Source organism: Geotrypetes seraphini, chromosome 12 (genome assembly GCF_902459505.1).
Source record: "Geotrypetes seraphini chromosome 12, aGeoSer1.1, whole genome shotgun sequence".
Taxonomy (NCBI): Eukaryota; Metazoa; Chordata; class Amphibia; order Gymnophiona; family Dermophiidae; genus Geotrypetes; species Geotrypetes seraphini.
This window is the reverse complement of record NC_047095.1, coordinates 120706907-120732323: the sequence shown is the minus strand read 5'-3', so window position 1 is coordinate 120732323 and position 25417 is coordinate 120706907. Positions and strand designations below refer to the sequence as shown.

The following is a 25417-nucleotide window of genomic DNA, read 5'->3' as shown; positions in this document are numbered from 1 at the left end:
CCATGTGTCTGTCCTTGCTTGGAGTCAACTGTCCATCTGGCTATTTGTCCATTTCTCTGTACATGTGTCTGCTCTTGGGTTCATCTGTCTGTCTATCCATCCACCTATCCATGTGTCTGCCTTGCTTGGGTTTATCCGTCTGTCCATCCATGTGTCTGTTTTTGCTTGGGGTCAACTGTCCATCTGATTGTTTGTCCATTTCTCTATACATGTGTCTGTGCTTGGGTTCTTCTGTTGTCTGTCTATCCATCCACCCATCCACATATCCATGTGTCTGTCCTTGCTTGGGTTTAACCATCTATCTGTTCATCTATCCATGTTTGTTCTTGCTTGTGTTTGTCTGTCCATCTGTCTGTCCATATATCCATGTGTTTATTCTTGCTTGTTTCTCCTTCCATCTATCTATCCATGTGTCTATCCTTGCTTGAGATCATCTGTTCATCCATCTGTCTATCCATTTCTCTATTCATGTCTGTTCTTGGGTTCATCCATCCATTTGTCTGTCCATCCATTCATCAGTACATGCATGTCCATCCGTCTGTCTTTCCATCTTTCAATACATGTCTGCTCTTGTGTTTATCTATCTGTCTGATATCCATCTATCTAATGTGTGTCTGTCTGCTATCCATCTTTCCATGTGTTTGTCATTGCTTGAGTTCATCAGTCTGTCCATCTCTCTATTCATGTGTCTTTTCTTGGGTTCGTCTGTCTGTCCATCCATCCCTCTATAAATGTGTGTCTGTCTTTGCTTGGGTTCATCTGTCTGTCCATGTATCTACCATCCGTCCTTCACTCATTGAGCTCATTTGACAATCCATCCGTCTCTCTTTACATATCTCTATACAGGTGTCTGCTCTTGGGTTAATTCGTCTGTCTGGTCATCCATCTATCTAATGTTTGTCTCTTCTTGCTTGGGTTCATCAGTCTGTCATCTGTCTGTCTGTTTGTTCATCTCTCTATTCATGTGTCTTTTCTTGGGTTCATTCATCCATCCATCCATCTATAAATGTGTGTCTGTCCTTGCTTGGGTTCATCTGTCTGTCTGTCCATCTGCCTGTTCATCCCTCTGTCCTCGCATGGGTTCATTTGCCTGTCTGCTCCATCCTCCCAGACCTCCGTTCAGGCCTGAGGGAGCCCAGGGCTGAGTATTTCTCACTAGCTCCATCAGCTCATTACCAGGTTGGCGTTAATTACATAATTGTGCTTGGCCTAGGGGGGAGGGAGGGGAGGGGGGCAGTCATTAGCAGGAGACACGCAGTATAAATCAATTTCACCTGGGAGTTTAATTCTGCCGGCTGTAAACAAGCCTGTGGCCTTCTAATAAATCACTGCCTTAAGTAGCTCTCGACTTGGCCCCACACAGCACCTCTTAAAAGGGCAACGCCTGCCAGGCAGCGAGAAACTGCCAAGCCAGAGAGGACCAAGGGAGATGACGTTTTCTCCATAACATAAAGTGATTCGGTATAACAGGGAACGGTGAACAAGATGGCTTGTTTTATCTGTAATATAAAGTAAGGGAGTATGACTTGTGTAGAAGAGAGAAAAACCATACAGTGTCGTGCGTGTATGAGGACAGCGATGGGAGTGATATTTCATGCTTAATGTAAAGTGACTAGCTATCACCAGGTGAACGGTTCCCCTCGTGACTGATCCCACTGGACCCCCCTGAGTGGCCCGCTGACCGCACGGCTACCAGGATTAGCATGCACCTGTCGGCAAAATAACAGAGCGTGAACAAGGCACTGCTGGAGTCGGAAACGGCTCAGGGGCCCCCCCACTGGTCGCTGATAGCCACCATGCTTTTCTGCACTTGTCTCCCAACCTTTTTCACGTAAAGGGCCGCCGTGTGCGTAACGAGAACGCTCTGAAGGCCAGCAAAAGATTTCAAGCTTACCCACAATACTAATTTTGTAAACCACTTTTGACCTGCTTGTTCAGACTGGGTATTAAAACATTAAAAATGAATACTCATATTGATTCAACAACACTTCAAGGGTATATTTCTTTTTAAAAACTCACTTTATTTTGAACATGAGAACATAAGAATTGCCGTTGCTGGGTCAGATCCATCGTGCTCAGCAGTCCGCTCATACGGCGGCCCTTAGGTCAAAGACCAGTGCTCTAAATGAGTCCAGCATCACCTGCGTACGTTCCGGTTCAGCAGGAACTTGTCCAACTTTGTCTTGAATCCCTGGAGGGTGTTTTCCCCTACAACAGACTCCTGAAGAGTGTTCCAGTTTTCTACCACTCTCTGGGTGAAGAAGAACTTCCTTATGTTCGTAAGGAATCTATCCCCTTTCAACTTTAGAGAGTGCCCTCTTGTTCTCTCTACCTTAGAGAGGGTGAACAACCTGTCTCTATCTACCAAGTCTATTCCCTTCAGTATTTTGAATGTTTCGATCATGTCCCCTCTCAATCTCCTCTTTTCAAGGGAGAAGAGGCCCAGTTTCTCCAATCTCTCACTGTACGGCAACTCCTCCAGCCCTTTAAACATTTATTCGCTCTTCTCTGGACCCTTCTCTGGACCCATGAACCCATGGATCGCCCAAATGATTCTCGAGGCCCCCACTTACCTCGACTTCAGAAAAACACTCAAAACTTACCTATTCAACAAACAAGCCCCGTAACGCCCCCTTTCTGGAATTACCTGGCCACACGTTCAACCCATTCCCCCCCATTATTGATCGCTGTCTTCCTGCTCCCCCACCCGTTCCCTTCTTCATCAGCCAAGTTCGGCTAAAGTTGTTGTAAATCCAATAAATTGTGGTAAATCGGCCCGTTCGGCCCTTCCCCCCCTCTATCGATCGCTTTCTTCCTTCTCTCCTTCCCACTTCCGCTTCTTCAGCCATGGTCAGCTGAAGGTGTTGTAAATCCAATATATTGTTTGTAAATCGGCATGTCAATGCGGATCCTAATGTAATTGTTGTGAACCGCCTAGAACTCGATGGGTATGGCGGTATATAAGAATAAAATTATTATTATTATTATTATTATTTTGAGTAGTACCGTGTCCTTCTTCAAGTATGTGCTACGGGGCTGTGTCTGGAGGGGCCTCCGAGCATGCACGGATGACGGCATGATAACGTCATGCGCATGCCTGCAACATCATTGCGTCCAATCACGGCCCCGAGCTCAGGGAAAACGAGACAAGGTTGGTTAGGCTTGTGGGTGTGCCACAGAAAACCATTAGCTCCGTTAGTGTCCTGGAGCAAAAAAAAAAAAAAGTTTGCAGGACACTGTGTAACTTGTGTATTGGGGACAATGAGGGAAGCGGACATTTTATCTGTAATATAAAGTTATAATGTGCGACTTGCGTATGGAGGACATTGAGGGAGTCAGTGTTTTATCCTTAATATAAAGTGACACAGTGTAATTCATAGATGCGAATCGCTGAGGAGAACGGGCGTTTTGACATTCCTATAAAGTTTTCTCCTTACACATTTAGAGCTGTAGACTTATTATATAGGTTGTGGAGTGAGAGGCCTGTGGTTTGGGATGAAATCCCAGGCCTTGGTTAGATTTTTTTCCCCCTCCGTTGCCATGGGGCCACTTCTTGCCATTTTTAGGACCGCAGGAGGTAAGGTCGTTGCTAGGTTGTCTCCTTGGTGATTGCGCTGCTGGTGTTCGTAGTGTTTGGGAGGGTGTGAAGGCATAAGATTGCCAACTGGCTCCAGACACGCCCGATAGGGTTGGTCTAGTCCATGGTTTACCCCATTGCATGTAGAGATATGTACTGGGGGTAAAACCTGGACTGGATCAAACCTGTCAGATGAATCTGGAGCTAGTTGACAACCTTATGTGGGGGGGGGGGGGAAGAGAAGGTAGTTTCTCACAGCAGAGACTACAAGTCATAGTATCCTTCAAGGGAGGATGATAAGAGATTGTGCCATCAACCCTGCCGCCCTCCCCTCCTCCCACACACAGAGAAGTTAGGAGGGGTCTTGTCTGCCCTATTTAATACTGAATTTATACTTTTGTAATCAAACCTCGTGGCAGTCCCAGGTGAAAAAATAGTGTTCAGGGGGGCAAGAAAAAGAGAGAGGTTAGTGGAGGTCTCTGCCTTGCCAATCTAGAGATCCTGGTCCAGCACATATCTGGCATTTCCACTGGCTGGTTTGCCAGCCCTGCTGGCCACTAGTCAGACCAGCCAAATACCAGTCATTCGCAGGACTGATGTTAGGGGGTGGTAACTGAGGCAATTTCCCTGGGCCCACTTGCCACAGGGAACCCCAAGCCTTCCTCTTTCTCTAGATAGCAAAGTCTAAAGGTAGGCTTTGGGGCCTCCTCCCTGCATGTCTTTCACCAGCTTTGGCTAGTTGGTAAACCCTATAGGACTCCCACATCTCCGAAAAGTGACAGGACAAGGTTAGAGGGCATAGTGATTCAGGCACAAAAATAGTATACTCTGTGATTTCAGGGTTCCCAAGGTACAAAACTTCAGATTATGAACTTACCAAGGGCACAGAAAGTACCTGCAAAGGCGGTATATCAAATCCATGACACTGATCTCTGAAGATTACTGGCTAGCTCCACTTCTTTTTAGGAAAAGACTGAAATCTTATTAATTTGTAAAATTTTGGAAGATCGATTTTGTATTTCACCGTAATTGTTCAGTCCTCTTAATTTGTTAACCACATAAAATTGCAAGGTTTTGCGGTGTGTAAATGTTAGGATAGGTTTACATTTTGAGCTGATGTCTTTTTGCTTCTCCAGTCTCCTACCAGGCTTCTGCATCTGTCTTCTGAGTAATGTAGTTTCCTGTCAGAATATCTTATCACTGCCTCTTCCGCTAATCATCGATTCTGTATTTTTATCCCAATTGGACAGGCCTTAGCATCCGCAGTAACCAGGAAGAGGAGCCTGTGGACCCCCAGCTGATGCGGCTGGACAACATGCTGTTGGCAGAGGGTGTAGCCGGGCCGGAGAAAGGGGGCGGGTCTGCGGCAGCGGCTGCAGCAGCCGCAGCATCGGGTGGCGTCTCCCCAGACAATTCCATCGAGCACTCGGACTACAGGAACAAGCTGTCCCAGATCCGGCAGATCTACCACTCAGAGCTAGAAAAATACGAGCAGGTGAGAGGCGAGGCACTTAAGCAGCATTTGAGGAACCGTATACGGTGTGGTTATTATATATTTACCTGATTCTGACAGCATGCGGAGTCCTATTTTAAGATATCATTGCTATTTTTAGTGCTGAGATCACATTCATCTACTATAATAAAACACTAAGTGCGCATGCGCATTCTTACCAGTGTGTTCCCTGATCTGTAGTTCCGTGGTCGGCAGGAGTGCACATGCGCGCTTCGACCCCCCCCCACACACACTCACTGGAAGGAAGGCAGTTTGTCGTCACCCCCTCCCCGCTGCACCTAAACCCCCGTTGAGTCTCCCATCCGCCCCTCCCACTTCATGGACAAAGTTTATTTTTAAATTCAAAGCCGCCACCGTGGCTCCTCTCTCGCGGTCTTGCCGGCTCAGGCTTCCTTACATGCAGGCGGGGATCGAGAGAGGATCTCAATTCACCACCCCAGTCCAGCGTCCCGCCTGGTCCTACCTTCAAATTTATTTTTGGCAGCGGCAGTCAGGCCGGAAAAAGGAAGTCGCGTCAGGAGGGGTGCGGGATGCGGCAGAGGGAACTTTCCCAAGCGGAGGGACTTGGCGGGCGGGAAGGAGAAGGGAGATGTTGGTTTGGTATGTATCTACAACCTCTGTCCCTGACTGCATTTGCATATATGTAGTCTTTTGTGCACATAATTGAAGGGTATTTGGCATGGGACTTGGTGTTTCTATTACAATCGTCACTCGGGAGGGAGGAGTAGATACCAGCAGGGGTACATTACAGAGTGGACATGAAGGAAGTGGGGGGGAGGCAAGATGGGGAGAGGGAGAGAGATTCAGGGAGGGGACAGAAGAGGGAGGGAGATATATGGACAGAGGAAGTAAGAGAGGGAGAAATGGACATGAAGTTCATGCTGGTGGGCCAGAAGGGGTGCTGCTGGATAGGGGGAGAGGTAAAAGGAAGTGAGAAGGGCTGCTGCTGGACAGGGGGGAGCAGAGACAGAAAGAAAGACAGAAAGCGGCCAAGGAGAAAAAGAGAAAGAAAGACAGACACACACATCTATTCTAGCACCCGTTAATGTAACGGGCTTAAAGACTAGTGTTATATATTTAAACTAGGGCTGTGAATTAACAACATGATTTAATGTATTTTCAGTGCAATTTTTCAAATTTAATTGTGATTAATTTTGTCCCCTCACCCTAGTCTGGCATCTCTCTCTCTCACTTCTAAACTTGCCTGGGTCGCAGGTAGTGTCTGCACTAAAAGCAAGCTTCCTCCGCCAGCTCCGAGAGCCTTCCTGCAGCCACGTCCTGCTCTCACGGAAACAGGACATTAAATCAGAGGAGGTGGGGACCCGGCTGCAGGAAGGCCCTCAGGCCTGGTGGAGGATGCCTGCTTGGATTGCAGACGCTGCCAGTGGCAAGTTTAGGAAACAACCAGAGCGGGGAGGATGGAACGGAGAGAGAGTCTTGGGGGCTGATGGAGACTTAAAAAAAGAACTTTTCATGTTAATGTGAGCCTTCCTGTCGGTGCCTAATCGTTGCTGAGGAAGAGTGACATTTTCTAGTGAGCTGTGGATTGATTATAGCATGCTGCAATGGGTTTGCTGCATAATTTTGCAATAGAGTCACAGCTGTATCCAGTGGCGTAGCAGTCTCCAACCTGCTGCCCGCACTGACCTTGGCTCTCCCTCTGACATCACTTCCTGGTCCCATTACCAGGAAGTGACTTCAGAGGGAGACCTGAGGCCGGTGTAAGGAGCAGGTTGGAGATGCTGCTCACGCCGGTGAAGAGTCAAAGAGGTACTGGAGAGGGGGGGGGGCAGAGAGGAGGAGAAGATGTTCCACCCCCTTGCCCCCCCCTTACTGCACTACTGGCTGTACTGTGAGGCTTTTTGCATCAGCACCAAAGTGCAGTTATGTGCTTAAGTGCTAATTGGTCCAATTAACACTAATTATCGCAAACCAATAACACCAATTAGCCTGTAATTACTCCATTAAGTTACACCTGTGCAACTTTGCATGGTAACCTCTCCCCTGGATTCTGCTTATAGCACGCACCGTTAAGTGTGCAAACCTGGGCACGCGCACAATTTAATTTGGCGTCGGTTGGTAACGATTTGGATTAGCGGGCACATCTTGCTACGCACTGTTCAAAGCAGAGGCACGCTAAATCTTGCAGTGTATAAGTGAAAAGGGAGTGCGGCCGTGGCAGGGTCTGGGGCATTCACTGAAGATGAGCGCCAACGTGGAAATGTCGCTGTCCATTCTGGTCACTTGGGCCTTTCCAGTCACTTTGGTCATTCTCTAGAAAAATTAGAGGTAAGTTTCCGAATACAGATCAAACTCCTCTTATTGACCTACAAGTGTATTCACTCTGTTGCCCCCCCCCCCCCATTATCTCTCCTTACTTATCTCCTCCTATGTTCCCCCCCTTGAATTCTGTTCGTTGGGTAAGACCCTCTTATCTGTACCACTCTCCTCCACCGCCAACTCCAGACCCCGTCCCTTCTTTCTTGCCACACCATATGCCTGGAACAGGCTTGCCAGAGTCTATACCTCAGCAGGTGATTGAGGCCAACAGCATGTCAGATTTTAAGAGAAAATGGGATATTCACGTAGGATCTCTAGGGGAGTAAAGTCAGGGGGTGGGTCATTGGTATGGGCAGACTTGATGGGCTATGGCCCTTTTCTGCCGTTGTTTTCTATGTTTCTATATGTCATGCTCCGTCTCTAGCAGTCTTCAAATCCGAGCTAAAAGCCCACTTTTTCCCGCTCACCGTCAGATACCTTTACCCATCATATCATTTCTTCTACCAGAATCTCCCCAACCCTGAGATGTCCTGTCTGCCTTTCCAAATTAGATTGTAAGCTCTTCTCAGCAGGGTTCGCCTATTGAATGTTAAATGTACAGCGCCACGTAAGTTACTTGTAGTCTTGTCGCACATAAGTGATTCAGTTACACCAGGTCTACAGCTGGTGCAACTAATTTCACTATAACTGCCCCCACCTTATGGAATTCTCTCCCTCAATTTCTCCCCGATGAACTTCATTTACCAAAATTCAAGACCAATCTCAAAACCTTCCTATTTCAAGATGCTTTTGACAAATTTTAATCACCAATTATTAATTCTTTTTTTTTTTTCTCTCTTTTTCTTTCTTTTATGGTCAGTTTACCTGTAATTCGTAAATCTAACTTTTCTTCAGCGCATATCACTTTTACCATATACCCTTTTCCCTCTATCTCATTTCTTCTAATATTATGTAACTTTTCCTCCCCACTTATCCTCACTTTCTAGTTTGTCTGTATACGTTATATATGTTTACTCTAAATATTCAATACACCTAACTATTCTCCCTTCTACCTATTTTAAATTTTATTGTTAACCGGTCAGATATTCGTTTTATGATCGGGATATTAAAAACTAATAAACTTGAAACTTGAAATGTTAGGTACACAGATGCTGGGTTACGCTGGCATTCTATAACAGAATCTGGGGTTCATAGACAAAAACGCCGAAGACAAAGGCGCGCGCCGACAACTGAGCGCAAGACGGAAGCGCGCGCCGAAGAAAAAGAGTGTTTTTAGGGGCTCCAACGGGGGTTTTTGTTGGGGAACCCCCCCCTACTTTACTTAATACAGATCGCGGCGGCGTTGTGGGGGGTTTGGGAGGTTGTAACCCCCCTCATTATACTGGAAACTTAACTGTTTCCCTGTTTTTTAGGGAAAAAGTGAAGTTTTCAGTAAAATGTGGGGGGTTACAACCTCCCAAACCCCCCACAACGCGGTGCGATCTGTATAAAGTAAAGTGGGGGGGGGTTTCCCCCCCTCACACCCCCCATCGGAGCCCTTTAAAACAGTCGTTTTCTTCGGCACGCGGCTCCACATTACGCTCAGTTGTCTGCGCGCGCCTTTGTCCCGGCGCGCTTTTGACCTGACACCGAATCTGGGTGTCGAGATGCTGTTATAAATTAGGCTCTCACTGCGCGGCATCGGGGTGTCCAGAAGGGGGCACCCAGACACAGCATTGCCCCATAGTTTTTTTTAACAAATTGATCCTTCAATATTTGTTATATCTGTAACGAGCTTGGAACGATACTATCAATACCTCTGCTAACGTGGGCAGCTGAGCAAAATAAACCAAAGCGCAGGTGTTTACCAGGCTTTCTTTCTTTACATTTATCCGTCCCCTCTCACCGCGAGGGCCAGGCGTGCAACGAGTTTACGACCCACGTGATGAACCTGCTGCGGGAGCAGAGCCGCACGCGCCCCATCTCCCCCAAGGAGATCGAAAGGATGGTGGGGATCATTCACCGCAAGTTCAGCTCCATCCAGATGCAGCTGAAGCAGAGCACGTGCGAGGCCGTCATGATCCTGCGTTCCCGCTTCCTCGATGCTCGGTAGGTGTTTCGGTGGCCCTCCGTGACACCGTGAGTCTCTTCTGATTTCTCAGGCAGGCATTTTTTTGGCAGCTCCGGCGTCTTCCATGCCATCTTCATTCTGATTTATTGTAAGCTTTGCAGTAGCGTGGCATCATCCACATCATCTGATTTCTCATGCATGCTTTGTGGCAGCTTTTTGATTTCCTGTATGCTTTGTGGTAGCGTGGCATCCTCCATTTCATCTGCTTTCTGATTAATTGTATGCTTTGCAGCAGCGTGGCATCTTCCACGTCATCTTTCTGATTTCTCATGCATGCTTTGTGGCAGCTTTTTGATTTCCTGTATGCTTTGTGGTAGCGTGGCATCCTCCATTTCATCTGCTTTCTGATTAATTGTATGCTTTGCAGCAGCGTGGCATCTTCCACGTCATCTTTCTGATTTCTCATGCATGCTTTGTGGCAGCTTTTTGATTTCCTGTATGCTTTGTGGTAGCGTGGCATCCTCCATTTCATCTGCTTTCTGATTAATTGTATGCTTTGCAGCAGCGTGGCATCTTCCACGTCATCTTTCTGATTTCTCATGCATGCTTTGTGGCAGCTTTTTGATTTCCTGTATGCTTTGTGGTAGCGTGGCATCCTCCATTTCATCTGCTTTCTGATTAATTGTAAGCTTTTCAGCAGCATGGCAACTTCCACGTCATCTGATTTCTCATGCATGCTTTGTGGCAGCTTTTTGATTTCCTGTATGCTTTGTGGCAACATGGCATCTTCCACTTCATCTGCTTTCTGATTAATTGTATGCTTTGCAGCAGCGTGGCATCTTCCACGTCATCTTTCTGATTTCTCATGCATGCTTTGTGGCAGCTTTTTGATTTCCTGTATGCTTTGTGGCAACATGGCATCTTCCACTTCATCTGCTTTCTGATTAATTGTATGCTTTGCAGCAGCGTGGCATCTTCCACGTCATCTTTCTGATTTCTCACGCATGCTTTGTGGCAGCTTTTTGATTTCCTGTATGCTTTGTGGTAGCGTGGCATCCTCCATTTCATCTGCTTTCTGATTAATTGTAAGCTTTTCAGCAGCATGGCAACTTCCACGTCATCTGATTTCTCATGCATGCTTTGTGGCAGCTTTTTGATTTCCTGTATGCTTTGTGGCAACATGGCATCTTCCACTTCATCTGCTTTCTGATTAATTGTATGCTTTGCAGCAGCGTGGCATCTTCCACGTCATCTTTCTGATTTCTCATGCATGCTTTGTGGCAGCGTGGCGTCTTCCACTTCATCTGCTTTCTGATTAATTGTAAGCTTTTCAGCAACATGGCATCTTCCACGTCATCTGATTTCTCATGCATGCTTTGTGGCAGCGTGGCGCCTTCCACTTCATCTGCTTTCTGATTAATTGTATGTTTTGCAGCAGCGTGGCATCTTCCACATCATCTTTCAGATTTTTTTTTTTTGTGCACTTTAAGCCATTGTCATCTGTACTGCTATTGCTTATCTTTTACCCAGCTTGTTAATATCTTGTGATCTCTTCTTCCCCGCTGCCTTGGCCCAACAGGAGGAAAAGGCGGAATTTCAGCAAGCAGGCCACGGAAGTGCTGAACGAATACTTTTACTCCCACCTCAGTAACCCTTACCCCAGCGAAGAGGCCAAGGAGGAGCTGGCCAAGAAATGCGGCATCACAGTCTCGCAGGTATGTTGTCGCCTTTCCATTTGGGTCACCAGAGAGGAAGCTCCCTCGTTTCCCACACCATGACATTCCTTACTGGTCAAGAGTGTTCCCGTGATGTGGGTGGCATCCCTGTACTCGAAACCGTAGGTGGTGAGCTTTTAAAGTAACCGATTGTTTTTTGTTGTTTTGTTTTTTTTCTCCTTCTCTTTCAATGTTTTCCCTTACATATCCCTCTTGGGCTCTCTGGGCCGGATTCTTTTTTTTTATTATTATTTTTTATTTATAAATTTTATTAATTGTTACATCATAACAAACTCAAGCAAATATACAAAATATAAAGAAAATAATTCAAATTCAAATATAAACATTAACAAATCCACATTATTGAGGGTTGACTAATCTTGTCGCCGATTTTATATTCCAAAAAAGTAAAGAACTAAACATCAGTATTGTAATAAACTCTAACATCAGGGGTTCATAGACAATGGCGCGAAAGACAAAGGCGTGCCCGGACAATTGAGCGCAGCGCGGAGGCGCGCGCCGCTCAAAATTACTGTTTTTAGGGGCTCTGACGGGGGGTTTTGTTGGGGAACCTCCCCACTTTGCTTAATAGACATCGCGCCGGCGTTATGGGGGGTTTGGGGGGTTGTAACCAGTGTTCCCTCTAAGCGGGCGGGTGTTGTGAGCAAACTTTTTTCACCGTGAGCCAAAAATATCGGGCGCCAGCAAGTTATGAGCCAACTCGCCCGATTCTCCTCTCGCCGCCCTGCCATCTGCCGTACGCCTCTTCCGATCGTGCGCTGTGACGAGAAACGTGTGCGCTGCGATGTAATATTTTGTGCGCCAGCGCACGCCAGCGCAGCTTAGCGGGAACACTGGTTCAAATGGTTTTATTTATTTCCCCAAATTTATTTTTGTTATACGCATTGAAAATATTTGATATTGCGTTTAAATCAAAATCTCAATAAACTTGAAACGAGTGCCCGTGAGATTGTGGGAGGGTTAAATACTCAAAACTTAGAAGTTTTTGCTACGCCAGCTTTCTGGTATCTTTACATACAGTGGCGTACCTAGCATATGTAACATCCGGGGCCCATCATTTTTTGGCACCCCCCCCCCCATCTGTAAGAAAAACATGATTTTTAGTAACAAACCACACGTCACACATGAGTACCTAGGAAAAGGCAGCATCTTACATATTGCAGTGAGCAGTACATCAATACACCCATTGTAAAACTAAACAAGCCAGACCAGCACAGATCAATCCTACACCGTCAATCCTAACAGAAAACCATGTCTTTCGAACACACAGAACACAGAAAACACCTTCGCCTAGTAAGGAATATGTAATCACAAACTAACCCCTCCCTCTTTTACAAAACTGTAGTGTGGATTTTAGCTACGGAGGTAACAGCTCTGATGCTCATAAAATTCTGAGCATCAGAGCTGCTACCACCAAGGCTGGTGCTAAAAACGCTTCACAGTTTTGTAAAAGGGGGGATAAAATAAAAATACATAGACAAAGGTTAAATTGAACCAGCAAGAAGCTGGACTCTGCATACAATGCTTCACAGAAACAGTGACACGTCTCCTAAAGCAATAAATAAATAGAAATTTTTTTCTACCTTTGTCTTCTGTGGTTTCTCCTTTCCTCATCTTCTTGTAACTCTCTTCCTTCCATTCACTGTCTGCCGTCTCTCTTCCCCTATATGGCATCTTCTCTCCTTCTATGCCCCTTCCAGAAACTGTATGCCTCCCCCTTCCATCTCTCCTTTCACCCCATTGGTCTGGCATCTCTCTCCTCGCCTTCCCTCTCCCACACCTCTCCTCATAGTCTGGTATCTCCCCTTCCCTGATTCTCTGGCATCTCTCTCCTTTCCTTTTCTTCCATCTTTCGCTCCCCCTCCATGCTCTCACATCTCCCCCTTCCTTTTCCCTTAGACTGGCATACCTTCCTCCTATGCTCCAAGCCCTGGCATCTCCTTTAATTCCCTCCCTCATCTTCCTTCTCCCTCCAGCTGGGTACCGCAACACTCTTCCCTGCAGCTCTGCACTTCCCCACAATTGCCATGCTTCGGTTCCTCTTCTTCCTTCCTTCCTCCCCCCCCCCCCGCGGGACCCTGCGGCACCATCAACTCTTACTCCCTCTAATGTCGGCCCTGCAGCTCCAGACTTCCTCGCACCTTCTCCCCTCCCCCTTTGGATCGCTATTATTTTAAATGTTATAGCCGCGGAGCTGTATCCATCAGTGGAGATGTCTAACCTCGGCCTGCCCCGGAACTCTTACTGCAGCAGCCGCCCGTCTAGGCAGGAACAGGAAGTCACTGTTGCAGTAAGAGTTCCGGGGCAGGCCGAGGTTAGACATCTCCACTGATGGATACAGCTCCGCGGCTATAACATTTAAAATAATAGCGATCCAAAGGGGGAGGGGAGAAGGTGCGAGGAAGTCTGGAGCTGCAGGGCCGACATTAGAGGGAGTAAGAGTTGATGGTGCCGCAGGGTCCCGCGGGGGGGGGGGGGGAGGAAGGAAGGAAGAAGAGGAACCGAAGCATGGCAATTGTGGGGAAGTGCAATCCCCCCAATGCGTCCCCTTACCTTACCTCCCCTTACCTTTGCGACGCGTGTGTGCGCTGTGAAGAGAAACTTTGCGCTGCGATGTAATATTTTGTGCGCGAGCGCAGGCCAGCGCAGCTTAGCGGGAACACTGGTTGTAACCCTCCACATTTTACTATAAACTTAACTTTTTCCCTAAAAAAAGGGAAAAAGTTAAGTTTTCATTAAATGTGGGGGGTTACAACCCCCCAAACCCCCCACAACGCCCCCACAATGCGGCGCGATGTCTATTAAGTAAAGTGGGGAGGTGCCCCCCCCCGTCGGAGCCCTAAAAACAGTAATTTTGAGTGGCGTGCGCCTCCGCGCTGCGCTCAATTGTCTGGGCGCGCCTTTGTCCTGGCGCGCTTTTGACCTGACACCAACATCAGGCAATGATAATCTTCATATTTCATTCCTTCTCAGCTTCTGCACTAGTAACAGGTAATATATCCAATTTAGGTTTGTCTGAAAGAAAATTTTCTAAATGAACTGGGTCTAAAATATATATACAGTGGTGCCTCGCACAGCGAACGCTGCGCACAACGAACTTCATGTCTTGCTTCCTACAACGAACTTCATTTCACACAACGAAGTCGCCCGAGCTGCATCCTTCCGCGCAGGCACTGCGCTTAACTGCCCTCTCTCCGCCTGGCTCCCTGTGCAGTGGCGGACCGTCGGCTCGCAGGGGCCCGGCGCCTACTGCTGATGCGTTGGGGGGGGCGGAGCTACTCTCGCCGCTTCCCCGATGCTAGAAAAAAAAAAAAATGAACAGTTAAGTCCCAGTTTTTGCCGCTGAGACTCTGCCCTCTCTCACTGTAAAATTAGACTCTACTTAGTCTGTCTTTAAATTTAAAAAATGTGTGTTGTTTTAAAAAACAATTATGTTTTTAGATGTATCTAAATAAACATAATAACAAAAAATTTATCTTTTTTTATGTCATCTTAGCATATTTTATGCTGCAGAACGAATTATTTTTTTTAACATGTATTGTTATGGGAAAACGCGTTTCACATAACGAACTTTTCGCATAACAAACTTGCTCCTGGAACCAATTAAGTTCGTTGTGTGAGGCACCACTGTATTTAGTATTCTGAAAAGTCACCAAACATTTACAGGGGAACTTAAGAAAGAATGACGCACCCACACCCGAGGTTCTAGCCTTGAGTTGCAGGAATTGCTTGGGCCGGATTCTACAAACAGCGTCGGTATCGGCGGCCACCACGGGCGCTGGAAAGGCAGGCTACAGTTTTCGAGGCCTACGTTTCCGGCCCCTCTGTTTGACGTGAATCGCGTCGGCGCCTAAGAACGCCTAAAGTCGTTTCTGGCATGAGCCACGTCTATTGCGACCTTAGGCGTTCTAAAGTGCTCCCGTAGACACAATTTAGGCACATCTAACATTTTTGTTTTCAAATGATTTTTGCTCATTTTTAAACGGCTTTGCTGCTATGTATGACAGTGATCTCAGGCCATTATTTTCCACATCTCATTCTTATCTTCACTTCAGAAGGCAACTAAAAATGTATCTTTTGAATAAGTTTATAGGTAACTAGCTTCTTTCCTACCTTATTCCTTTGTATTTTTTATTGCTCTTTTGTGAACTGCAAACTATCTGGCTCTGCGGTCTAGAAATCGGCTAAGTTAGGCTCCGGTAGGGTGCTCCCCCCCCACACACACACTTTTAAGCGCCGGCTGTAGTGGTAAGAGCTCTGATGCTTATATGAGCGTTGGAGCTGTTACTGCCATGGCCAGCGCTAAAAACCATGCTACGGTTTTCTAAAAGGGGAGGGTTAAGGCACCATTTATAGCAGTGGTCTCCAACTCAAACCCTTTGCAGGGCCACATTTTGGATTTGTAGGTACTTGGAGGGCCGCAGAAAAAAATAGTTAATGTCTTATTAAAGCAATGACAATTTTGCATGAGGTAAAACTCTTTATAGTTTATAAATCTTTCCTTTTGGCCAAGTCTTAATAATAATATTATCATTTATAGCTAAAGAGACATATGATCAAGAAACGGTTTTATTCTACTTTTGTGATTATGATAAACATACTGAGGGCCTCAAAATAGTACCTGGCGGGCCGCATATGGCTCCCGGGCCATGAGTTTGAGACCTCTGATTTATAGAATATGGGCCTCTCCTCTTTTTTTCCTCTTGCTCTCTTTTCTTTATTCTCCTCCTCCCCTCCCCATCTATTACTTTCTCTCTTTCTATATGGACTCTTTTTCCTGATTTCCACCATTGTTCATTTTTATGTTGGTTTTATTTTGGGGTAAATTCCTTTTTACTTGATTCATTATTAAATTTGCCTTCTCCCTCTTTTTTTCCTCTCTTCCAATTTTTTCTCTCATATCTCCTCTCCGTCCACTCCTCTTCCCACTCCGTGCCGAAGGTCTCCAATTGGTTTGGCAACAAGCGCATTCGGTACAAGAAGAACATCGGTAAGTTCCAGGAGGAAGCGAACATTTATGCGGTGAAAACGGCGGTGAGCGTCACGCAAGGGACACACAGCGGGGCCAACTCCCCCACTACCCCAACATCAGCAGGTAAATGACAGTGGCCCAGTGGGAGGCGGGGGGGCATGCTTCCCCCTTCTACCAGAGCCCCCGTCACTCCACACTTCATGCACGCCTCCTCCCCAACTCCCTTTTTTTCTTTCACATGCTGAAGTTGCTGCAGAGTGGCAATGGAAGGCAAAGATCAGGATGTGTTTTTTCCCCCCCTGCTGAGCTGTCAACTTTGAGCTGATCAGGCTTGGTGCTGGATGGTGTCTTGCCCTGTGGCTCTCACCCACCCCATGCAGGCCAGGCTTTCATGACTGCAGTGGGAACTCTGCAGGAGATAGATTGCACAGGGCTTCTTCTGAGGATAAAGATAATTTGCATATTTAAGTCAGCCTGTTTATACAGTACAGCAAGGGTGTCAAATGTTGGTCCTTGAGGGCCACAATCCAGTTGGGTTTTCAGGGTTTCCCCAATGAATATGCAAGAGATCTATTAGCATACAATGAAAGCAGTGCATGCAAATAAATCTCATGCATATTCATTGGGGAAATCCTGAAAACCTGACTGGATTGCGGCCCTCGAGGACCGACATTTGACACCCCTGCTGTTCAGGGTCTATGCAAAGATATTAGCTGCTGCACATGAACGTTCAGCCTTGCAGCTCCTCTCAATTAACCTTCGGTCCCCTCAGAAATTTTGATAATTAAATTCAAATTACGATCCCTCTGACACCACCCCTCTAAGAGCAGTCCTTTAAAAATACTTTGCCCAGTATTCAGCGCTATTAAACTCTTTAGAGGGAACGAGAGAGAGAGATGCCCGCCTACTTTGAGCTCAGGCCCCCCCCACAATTGGTTGTCTGGCTACGCCACTGATTCCCACACATGCACAAATACATGTGCATACAGTACATGCAGTGCATGCACACAGACTCGTCTAAAAGCCATTTTCCTGGGTTAATGGTAAACTGCCCATCCTCTCCGTGGTTAAAGTATGTACTGACGGTTTTTCAGGTTTGTGGCTGTCAGCCTCTATAGTTTTGCTTTGACTGTAGCAGCTTGTGTCTGATTCCCCCTCCCCATACACACACACAAGAAGCTGCCAACATAGGCGACCACCTAGTCTAGTTAATGGTTCAGCAGGCCTTGTGTCTGCACCCTGAGACGGCAAATCCTGAGCTTCATGCTCCAGTGCCACTCTGCAGGAACCGAGTGTAAACTGCAGCACAGGCTGAGCTTGGGAGTTCAGAAGTTGCAAACGTGTGCCTGGAGCCACGCTTAAGGGACATTTATACACAGAGACATCAGCTATAGAAAAATCACAGCCTAGGCTTCATGCTCCAGTGTCACTCTGCAGGAACTGAATGTAAACGTCAGCAAGAACGGAACTGGGAGGCCTAGGGGTAGTCCATATACACATACAAAACGCCTTAAAGATTCATGCTTTATTAATAATCATGTGAATGTAGAAACTCAAGTCTCGTGCCCTCTGTAGCAGATGAGTAAGTGAGGCCTTGCTCTTGAGGGCTGTGCTAGGGGACCCGGAAGGGCCTGGAACATCAAATTATTTATCTTGAAGATCACTTTAATGGAAAATATAAAGCACTCGGGGTAGGGGAAGAGAGTGGGGTATTTATTTTTCAATGCTCCTAGGTTGGGGAGGGGAGAAGGAGGCAGAAAGGCTGCACAAGAAGGAAAGTCGCAGAATCTCTTGCCAGAGACTTAGAAGCATTTCTGATTTTGGGGGGTGGGTGGGGGTGAGTGTTGGCACACTGACAAATCCGCGCACGACAATGCCACCCCGTCAATTGCGCCCTGTGAAATCTGCCATAAGTGGATATCTGGAAGGCCATGATTTGCTCAGACTCTCAGGCCCCGTCCCTTGGGAGGGGCTTGAGGAGTCTGAGCCAATCAGGGCCTTCCAGATATCCACTTATGTAAAGGATTCCCATAATCATCATGTAAAACTTACCCTAACACTAGATACCAAGTGAATCTTTTAAGTGTAGTGGGGAGGGGGTCGTCCCCCCCTCAAAAAAGAGGGTTACTTTGTAACCCTCAAAAAGACAAAATAGTATCCAGTTGTCGGAGTGCATTTGACGGGTCACCTCCCATTCAGTGCGCGCATTTGACCGGTCACCGTGAGTGTTACAGAAGTTTCCACATGTGGGCTGATGTTTGATGCCACGTGGATCCTTCTCAATGGAGGCAGTGGGGATGAGAAGGGCAGAAGCGGTGGCATAGCAAGGGGTGGTGGTGCCCTTTGGGGGGGGGGAGGGGAGGGGGAGAGATGTTGGCACCTTGCCCCCCCTCCCCCGACACCAGTGGGCAGAAGGTGGCTTGTTTTGTTATTGTCTCGCTGATAATCGATGCACTCTCTCTTTCTTAGTCCTGCAGTATTCGGATGTGTATATTCTTTTGTTTCTCTTCTCCGTCTTTCCCTTCCCTTAGGCTCCAGCGGTTCCTTTAACCTCTCTGGCTCGGGAGACATGTTCATAGGCATGCAGAGCCTAAACGGAGACTCGTATCCCGCCACACAGGTCAGCCTCTATCCGCCTTATACTCTCCCTGCCCTGACCTGCCCTCACACCCCCCTGAACAAATATGTATACAGTTAAGCAAACACTTATTTAATGGGATCCCTGTTAATGAGAGGTTACAGGCCAGGTCTTTTGAGTGGCTTCAGGTTCTACTGTGCCTATTGTTGGAAGTGGTAGGTCTGAAAACCGGGCCTTCATAAGAACCTAAGAATAGCCTTCCTGGGTCAGACCAATGGTCCGTCAAGCCCGTTCTCACAGTGGCCAATCCAGGTCACTAGTACCTGGCCAAAACCCAAAGAGTAGCAACATTCCATGCTACCGATTCAAGGCAAGCTGTGGCTTCCCCCATGTCAGACTATGGACTTTAACTCATAATTCATCACACAGGAAGGGCTGGGGTCAGAAGTGGGATTGGAACTTGGATCTGCAGGTGTTCAAGCTCTTCACTGTCGGCTTGAGTTGGGGCCGAGTCTGGGGGTGTCACTCTCAGAGTAGGCTGGCTCACGGGGAGATTTGGTGTCAGACGTTAGACCGCAATGTGGATCTGCAGGTGCAAAGCTCGTCGCTGTCAGCATAGGCTGCCTCACAGGGGGATGTTGGGTGTCAGAAGTGAGATTGGAATCGACTTTTGCAGGCACCAAAGCTTTTCATTCTCGGCATAGTAAGCTAATGCGCAGGGAAAGCTGAAGTATGTTTGGAACCTAGGTCTGCAGGTATCACAGCTGGGCAGTCGTAACTGACCAATTGAGAGGGAATGGAGGGAGGGGGGGGAGGAGGCTGCATGGAAATCCTAACACTGATCAGATGCTGTGGCTATTTTAATAGGTTCATAGACAACCCCGCGAAAGACAAAGGCGCGCGCCGACAACTGAGCGCAAGATGGAGGTGCGCGCCGAAGAAAATTACAGTTTTTAGGGGCTCTGACGGGGGGGTTTGTTGGGGAGCCCCCCCAGTTTACTTAATAGAGATCGCGCCGGCGTTGTGGGGCGTTTGGGAGGTTGTAAGCCTCCACATTTTACTGTAAACTTAACTTTTTCCCTAAAAACAGGGAAAAAGTGAAGTTTTCAGTAAAATGTGGGGGATTACAACCCCCCACGCCCCCCCTAATGCGGCACGATCTCTATTAAGCAAAGTGGGGGGTTCCCCCCCCCACGTCCCCCCCCGTTGGAGCCGTAAAAACAGTAATTTTCTGCGGCACACGCCTCCGCGCTGCGCTCAATTGTCTGGGCGCGCCTTTGTCTCGGCGCGCTTTTGACCTGACACCATTTTAATATCCAATGATAGTTTTTGAAAGCCAACGGCTTTTATTTGTTCTCAGTAGAGAGCTGCACTGGAATTGGGGATTGCGGGAATCCCGCGGAACCTGCAGGATTCCTGCAGATAAGGAACAAGTTGCCACGGGGTTAACCATTGGGGATGGAAGAATTCCCATGGGAGTGTAGTCAAAGCCTCTGGTGACTCCGGAATGAGGCAACTGGAGCATCAGACTGAGGCTTGGATCCCTCATTGGTGGAACAGTGAATACCATCCAAAATCCACAGGAGGCTGTTGGGGTTGGGAAGGTGGCAAGCAAGGAAATAATAGTGTTGATACCTGCGGGTACAGGTGGGGATGGTGGAGACTAATTGTGGGGATGGGTTCTATTCCATTGGGGGCGAGCAGAGATGGCTGAAATTTCTGTCCCCGTGCAGCTCTCTCGTTCTCAGTACTTGGTGCTAATGTTTAGGAAGCGGTGAGATTATCAGTGTCGGAACGTTGATCTTATTTTCTTCTGCTATTTTTAAATTAATTTCTTATTTGTTTGAATGTATTTTAGCGGCCCCTGCCTTGAGTTATATGTAAAAATAGGCAAAACACTCGATGAAATGAAATGCTGACTATTTCATGTCTTGCGCAGGTGGAATCTCTCCGGCACTCAATGGCCCCCGGGGGCTACGGCGACAGCATTTCAGGGAGTCAGATGTACAGTCCGCGGGAGCTAAGGGTAAGTCCAGTCCTTTCTCTTTGGCCTGTGATGTACTCAAGAGTCAACCTCCCTGCAAGTCAGCAGCACTAAATGATTGTACAGTATTCAGTAATAGTGCAGATCTGGTCAAGACTGTAATATGATTTTAGGATGACGTGTTATATCGGAGTAGTGTCCCTATCCAGATAGCATTACATGAAAATTATTCACCTGTATAAGGAATATAACTCATAAGAACATACTAGGAAAGACCGAAGATCCTATTTCCAACAATGACCAACTCAGGTCATAAGAACCTGGAAGAAACCCAAAGAGTAGCAACATTCCAGAACTGAGATTGTGATGTCATAATGCCTCATTCCACCAATGCCTAAAAGCCAACCTCAGCAGTGATGTCACAATGGCTTCATTGTCCTATACTTGGCTCACATAAGAACTGGGACAGACCAAAGGTCCATCAAGCCCTATTTCCAAGTTAACAGTGGCCAACCCAGGTCCCAAGTACCTGGCAGAAACCCAAAGAGTAGTAACATTCCAGAACTGAGATTGTGATGTCATAATGCCTCATTCCACCAATGCCTAAAAGCCAACCTCAGCAGTGATGTCACAATGGCTTCATTGTCCTATACTTGGCTCACATAAGAACTGGGACAGACCAAAGGTCCATCAAGCCCTGTTTCCAAGTTAACAGTGGCCAACCCAGGTCCCAAGTACCTGGCAGAAACCCAAAGAGTAGTAACATTCCAGAACTGAGATTGTGATGTCATAATGCCTCATTCCACCAATCCTAAGAGCCAACCTCAGCAGTGATGTCACAATGGCTTCATTGTCCTTGACTTGGCTCACATAAGAATTGCCATACTGGGACAGACTGAAGGTCCATCAAGTCCAGTATCCTGTTTCCAACAGTGGCCAACCCAAGTCACAAGTCCCTATCTAGATCCCAAGTAGTATAACAGATTTTATGCTGCTTATCCTATTATAATATTATTTCTCTGTGTGAATGTCTTTCAGGCTAATGGTGGCTGGCAGGAAGCAGCCACGCCCTCCTCAGTGACCTCTCCCACGGAAGGGCCCGGCAGCGTCCACTCTGACACATCCAACTGATGCTGCTCCGTCTGGCTCCTCCTCCAGTATAAACGCACATTGCCAATCTCACCTTGCCACCTTCCCACCACTGTTCCAGTCTGATATCGCCTCACCGTCAGCCAATCACCTCTCAGCGAGTGGTGCTTCCACGAGACTTGGCTGTGGCTCGTTGAAGGCTTCCAACCCCCCTACCTCCAAACCACGAAGCATTTTATTCTCGCCCCTCCCCCCCACGAAGACGCTCCAGAAATTTCCAGGAAAGAGTGAGAAAGTGGGAGGAAGGGGAGCAGTTTTGGACACGATTTAACCCCTGCTCCTTCTCAAAAATTCATAAATGGATAAACATACAGAAAAAAGGTCCTGCACCCCCCCACCTGAAACACTGTGGATTTAAAAACAAAACAACATTTCAAATTGAGAAACTGCGACTTCTGCAAGGGAAGACAAATATTTGGTGCTTTCTGGTTGGTTAGAAAAGCAGCTGGCGCTGTTGGTATCTAGTGTGTGTGGGTGTGTGAGGGGTGTTGGGGAATCCCGCAATCTGTGTCTCGTGCCCATTCCCATTTTGGGGGAAGGGGTTTGGTGGGAAAAGGGCTGTGTGTGTGTGTGTATATATACAATCTGAAACTGCAGGGTTAACGAGGAATTTTGAAACACAGTGTGAAAATAATGCGTTAAAAAAAAAGACAACAACTTAACTCCCCCTCCCCTAAGAAAAACACTTAAGGGGAAAAAAAAAAGAAAAAAAAGAACTGTCTAAAGACTTGTTAGCCAATGGAAAAACAGCTTTAATTACCTCATGCTCACGTAAACCAATAGAATTACTCGGTGAACCTTGGCGTGCTGACGTCACTACCTCCGCAGGGCGCTCGCTCCAGGGCGTTTTCCAGCCAGATTCGGCACTTCTAAGGCTTTTTTAAAATCTTGTTTGAATGGAGGGGAAGGGTTTTCTCTCTCTCTTTTTTTTTTTTTTTTTCCTGTATTCTTCCATGTTTTAGAGTGCCCCTTCCTTTTTGATCGTGTCTCGGGGTTGCAGGTTTAGTAACAGGGGTGTGGGCCACCCCCTCCTGCCCCCCCCCAAGGGGGTTGAGGTTTCTGTGCCCCCCTTTTTAATATCCCTCAGTCTCCCTCCTGTAGGGGTGGGCAAGATTTCCATAATGAATTTGAAGGAGATTGGAAGCAGTACATGCATATCATCTCATGCATATTCATGGGGCAATCTCGAAGGCATACCTCGGTTGTGGCCTTCGAGGACCGTGGTTGCCCACCCCTATGCTCATTGGGTGATGCAGAGAAGAGCTCTGGGAGGGTTCCATTTAGGGTTGCCACTTTACCCCCCAAATCTAGTCCTAGCTTTGTCACATTGCATGCTGGGAGTTGTTCTGAATTTCCCCATTTTTTCCCCTAAAAAAAATCAGAGCAACAGAATGTTTGCAGACAGCAGGGGCAAACCTAGGTTTGGATCAACCTGTTTGGTTGACCCGGGACCTATTATCTTAGGTCAGCCTCTTGGCTATAACTGCACTGTAAACTTTTTCAACCCAGCTCTTACCACAGCACTGAAATGCCCCCCCCCCCTCGCAGTTGGAGAAAAGAGGCGAAATGTTCTGTAATGTTGCTCGAAGAACATCACTTCCTGGGCGCAGATATTACTTTCATTATGTGACAACAGTTTGTTTGTATTTGTGGGTAAAGTATCTGATGAGTTAAGCTAGGGTGACAAAAAAAAAAACCTTCCTCGGTAGTACCAGTCTGCAGTGAGGAAAAGGTCGTTTTTATCCAGGAAGCTTAAAGCAAGATATGATGTGTTAGGTGCCACCTTAAAGGATCATTTATACAAAGAGAGATCAGCTGCAGAAACAAAACACAGCCTGAGCTTTGTGCTCCCGTGTCACACTGCAGTAACTGCGTGTAATTTGCATCTAGGGCTGAGAGTCTCAGGGGCAAGGTGCACACATAGGCAAAGCACTAAAGGATCATTTGGAGGTTAAGGCGGCAGCCTTTCTACACTCCCCAGCAGTAGAAACGCTCACACGTGTCCCTCCCCTCCTCCATGTCATCCTAGAATGAGAAAAACGGCATCTTCCTTTTCCTGTATGGACTGAAAGGGGATGGTGAGAGCTCTCTCCAGAGGATGATTTTGGAGAGCAACAGGTGACTGCATTCCTATCTCCCCTCTCAAGGTCGGTTCTTCACTTGTAAATACTTTTTCTGTCTCCCTTTCTGGTTTACGTTTGCTGGGGATAGTTTGGGGATGAGGTATGAATTTTGGGTTTGTGTTGCCAAATGTTTAATAGGTGGTGTGAGTGGCATTCAGGAGTGGGCATAGGGTCACTGGGAGAGGCTGAAGCTGGTGCCAGAAATTTAACCTGGTGTGAGACTCATTTTCCGTGTGCATCTTCTGGCCATGCCCCGGGTTGAGGGTGGGGGTCTGAACACAGGGAACTTATCCCCTACTAGTGCATCCTGGGGGTTTGTTTCTGTCCTGTTTTCCCCAGGGTATTCTGGGTCTGGTACTGGAACTCTTTTCTACCCCTCAGTGATTCAGAAAAACTGGACTACAGGTCCATGTAACCACAAAGTAAAGCCAGAACTAGCTCAGCACATTTTGAAAACCTGGTACCAGTTGGCAACCAAGTGCATCCTGGGTTTGTAGTCCACCTTAAGAGTTGCCATTTGATTCAGAGAGACAGAGAAGTCCTGGTTTTACCTGCTCCCTCCCCTTTGGCAGCAGTGGACTTGTAATCCCAACGTATCCTTGGAGAAATTAAAAAAAACAAAACACAAAACAGGGAACTATAACTCCATGCATGCACTGGGGCAAAACCAGGACTGGATCAGCTTGTTGGGTGACCTGGAGTATGTTGGTGACCCCAGTCCCTGCCACAGCCGGACTTGATTGTAATAAGTATTTTTCAGAAGGGGGAGAAAAAGCTGATTACCAAATGAAAAGGCAGAGGGTTGGGTTGGGACCCTTGGGGTTTTCTTTTTTTGAATGGGGTTAGTAGTTGGTTATTATATCTAGGGAAGAGGATTAAGGAGGGAAGAAACCTCTTTCTCCCCTTACGTTACCAATTTTATTTTTTTTATTAAATGGAATTGAAAAGCAGTCAGGGGTGGTATGTACAGCGGGAGAACTATTATGTCTGTGTTTCAAAGATATATAAGGAAAAACACTCGCTGGTGTAAATGAGAACAGCTTCTTTTCACATTTTTTTTTAATTTTCATTTGATCTTTTCCAATATCTTCTGTATTCTCTTTTATTTTAATATTTTTGCAGTTCATGAGTATATTAAAAGTTAAACATATTTTTTTTTTTGGATTGTTTTGAGGATGTTTTGGGACAGTATATTTTTTTCCTCCTGTTTATAAAGGGATAAAAACTTAGATTCACTTGTAAACTGTAGCTCCAAGTTTTAAATAAAGGGATTCATTTAGTTTCTTGGAATAAACTAATGAGCTTTTTTTTTAAAATTTCTTTGATTAGTGGAATTCCATGATAGCCCTCAGTAATGTATTCCCATTTCTGCCAGTTCATAGCGCGCCTGCAGTGCTGTACCCTAGATCAGGGGTCTCAAAGTCCCTCCTTGAGGGCCGCAATCCAGTCGGGTTT

At 46.8% G+C, this 25417-nt stretch overlaps 1 protein-coding gene across 4 annotated transcripts in view; it reads left to right on the top strand.

Annotated features, from left to right (window-relative positions):
• The window catches only part of PBX2 (PBX homeobox 2), a 31438-nt gene extending 6326 nt beyond the window's left edge, over positions 1 to 25112 (top strand). The window contains exons 3-9 of one of the 4 annotated variants that reach the window (XM_033915793.1): positions 4828 to 5072; positions 9262 to 9458; positions 11000 to 11135; positions 16098 to 16146; positions 18660 to 18748; positions 20646 to 20732; positions 21729 to 25112. In XM_033915793.1, coding sequence (XP_033771684.1) covers positions 4828 to 5072; positions 9262 to 9458; positions 11000 to 11135; positions 16098 to 16146; positions 18660 to 18748; positions 20646 to 20732; positions 21729 to 21821 — 896 coding nt within the window. In that variant the 3' untranslated portion in view covers positions 21822 to 25112. Of the gene's footprint in view, positions 1 to 4827; positions 5073 to 9261; positions 9459 to 10999; positions 11136 to 16097; positions 16252 to 18659; positions 18749 to 20645; positions 20733 to 21728 lie in introns of all 4 variants that reach the window. The other 3 variants (XM_033915790.1, XM_033915791.1, XM_033915794.1) reach the window with 3 other exon arrangements.
• Positions 25113 to 25417: the final 305 nt, after the last annotated feature.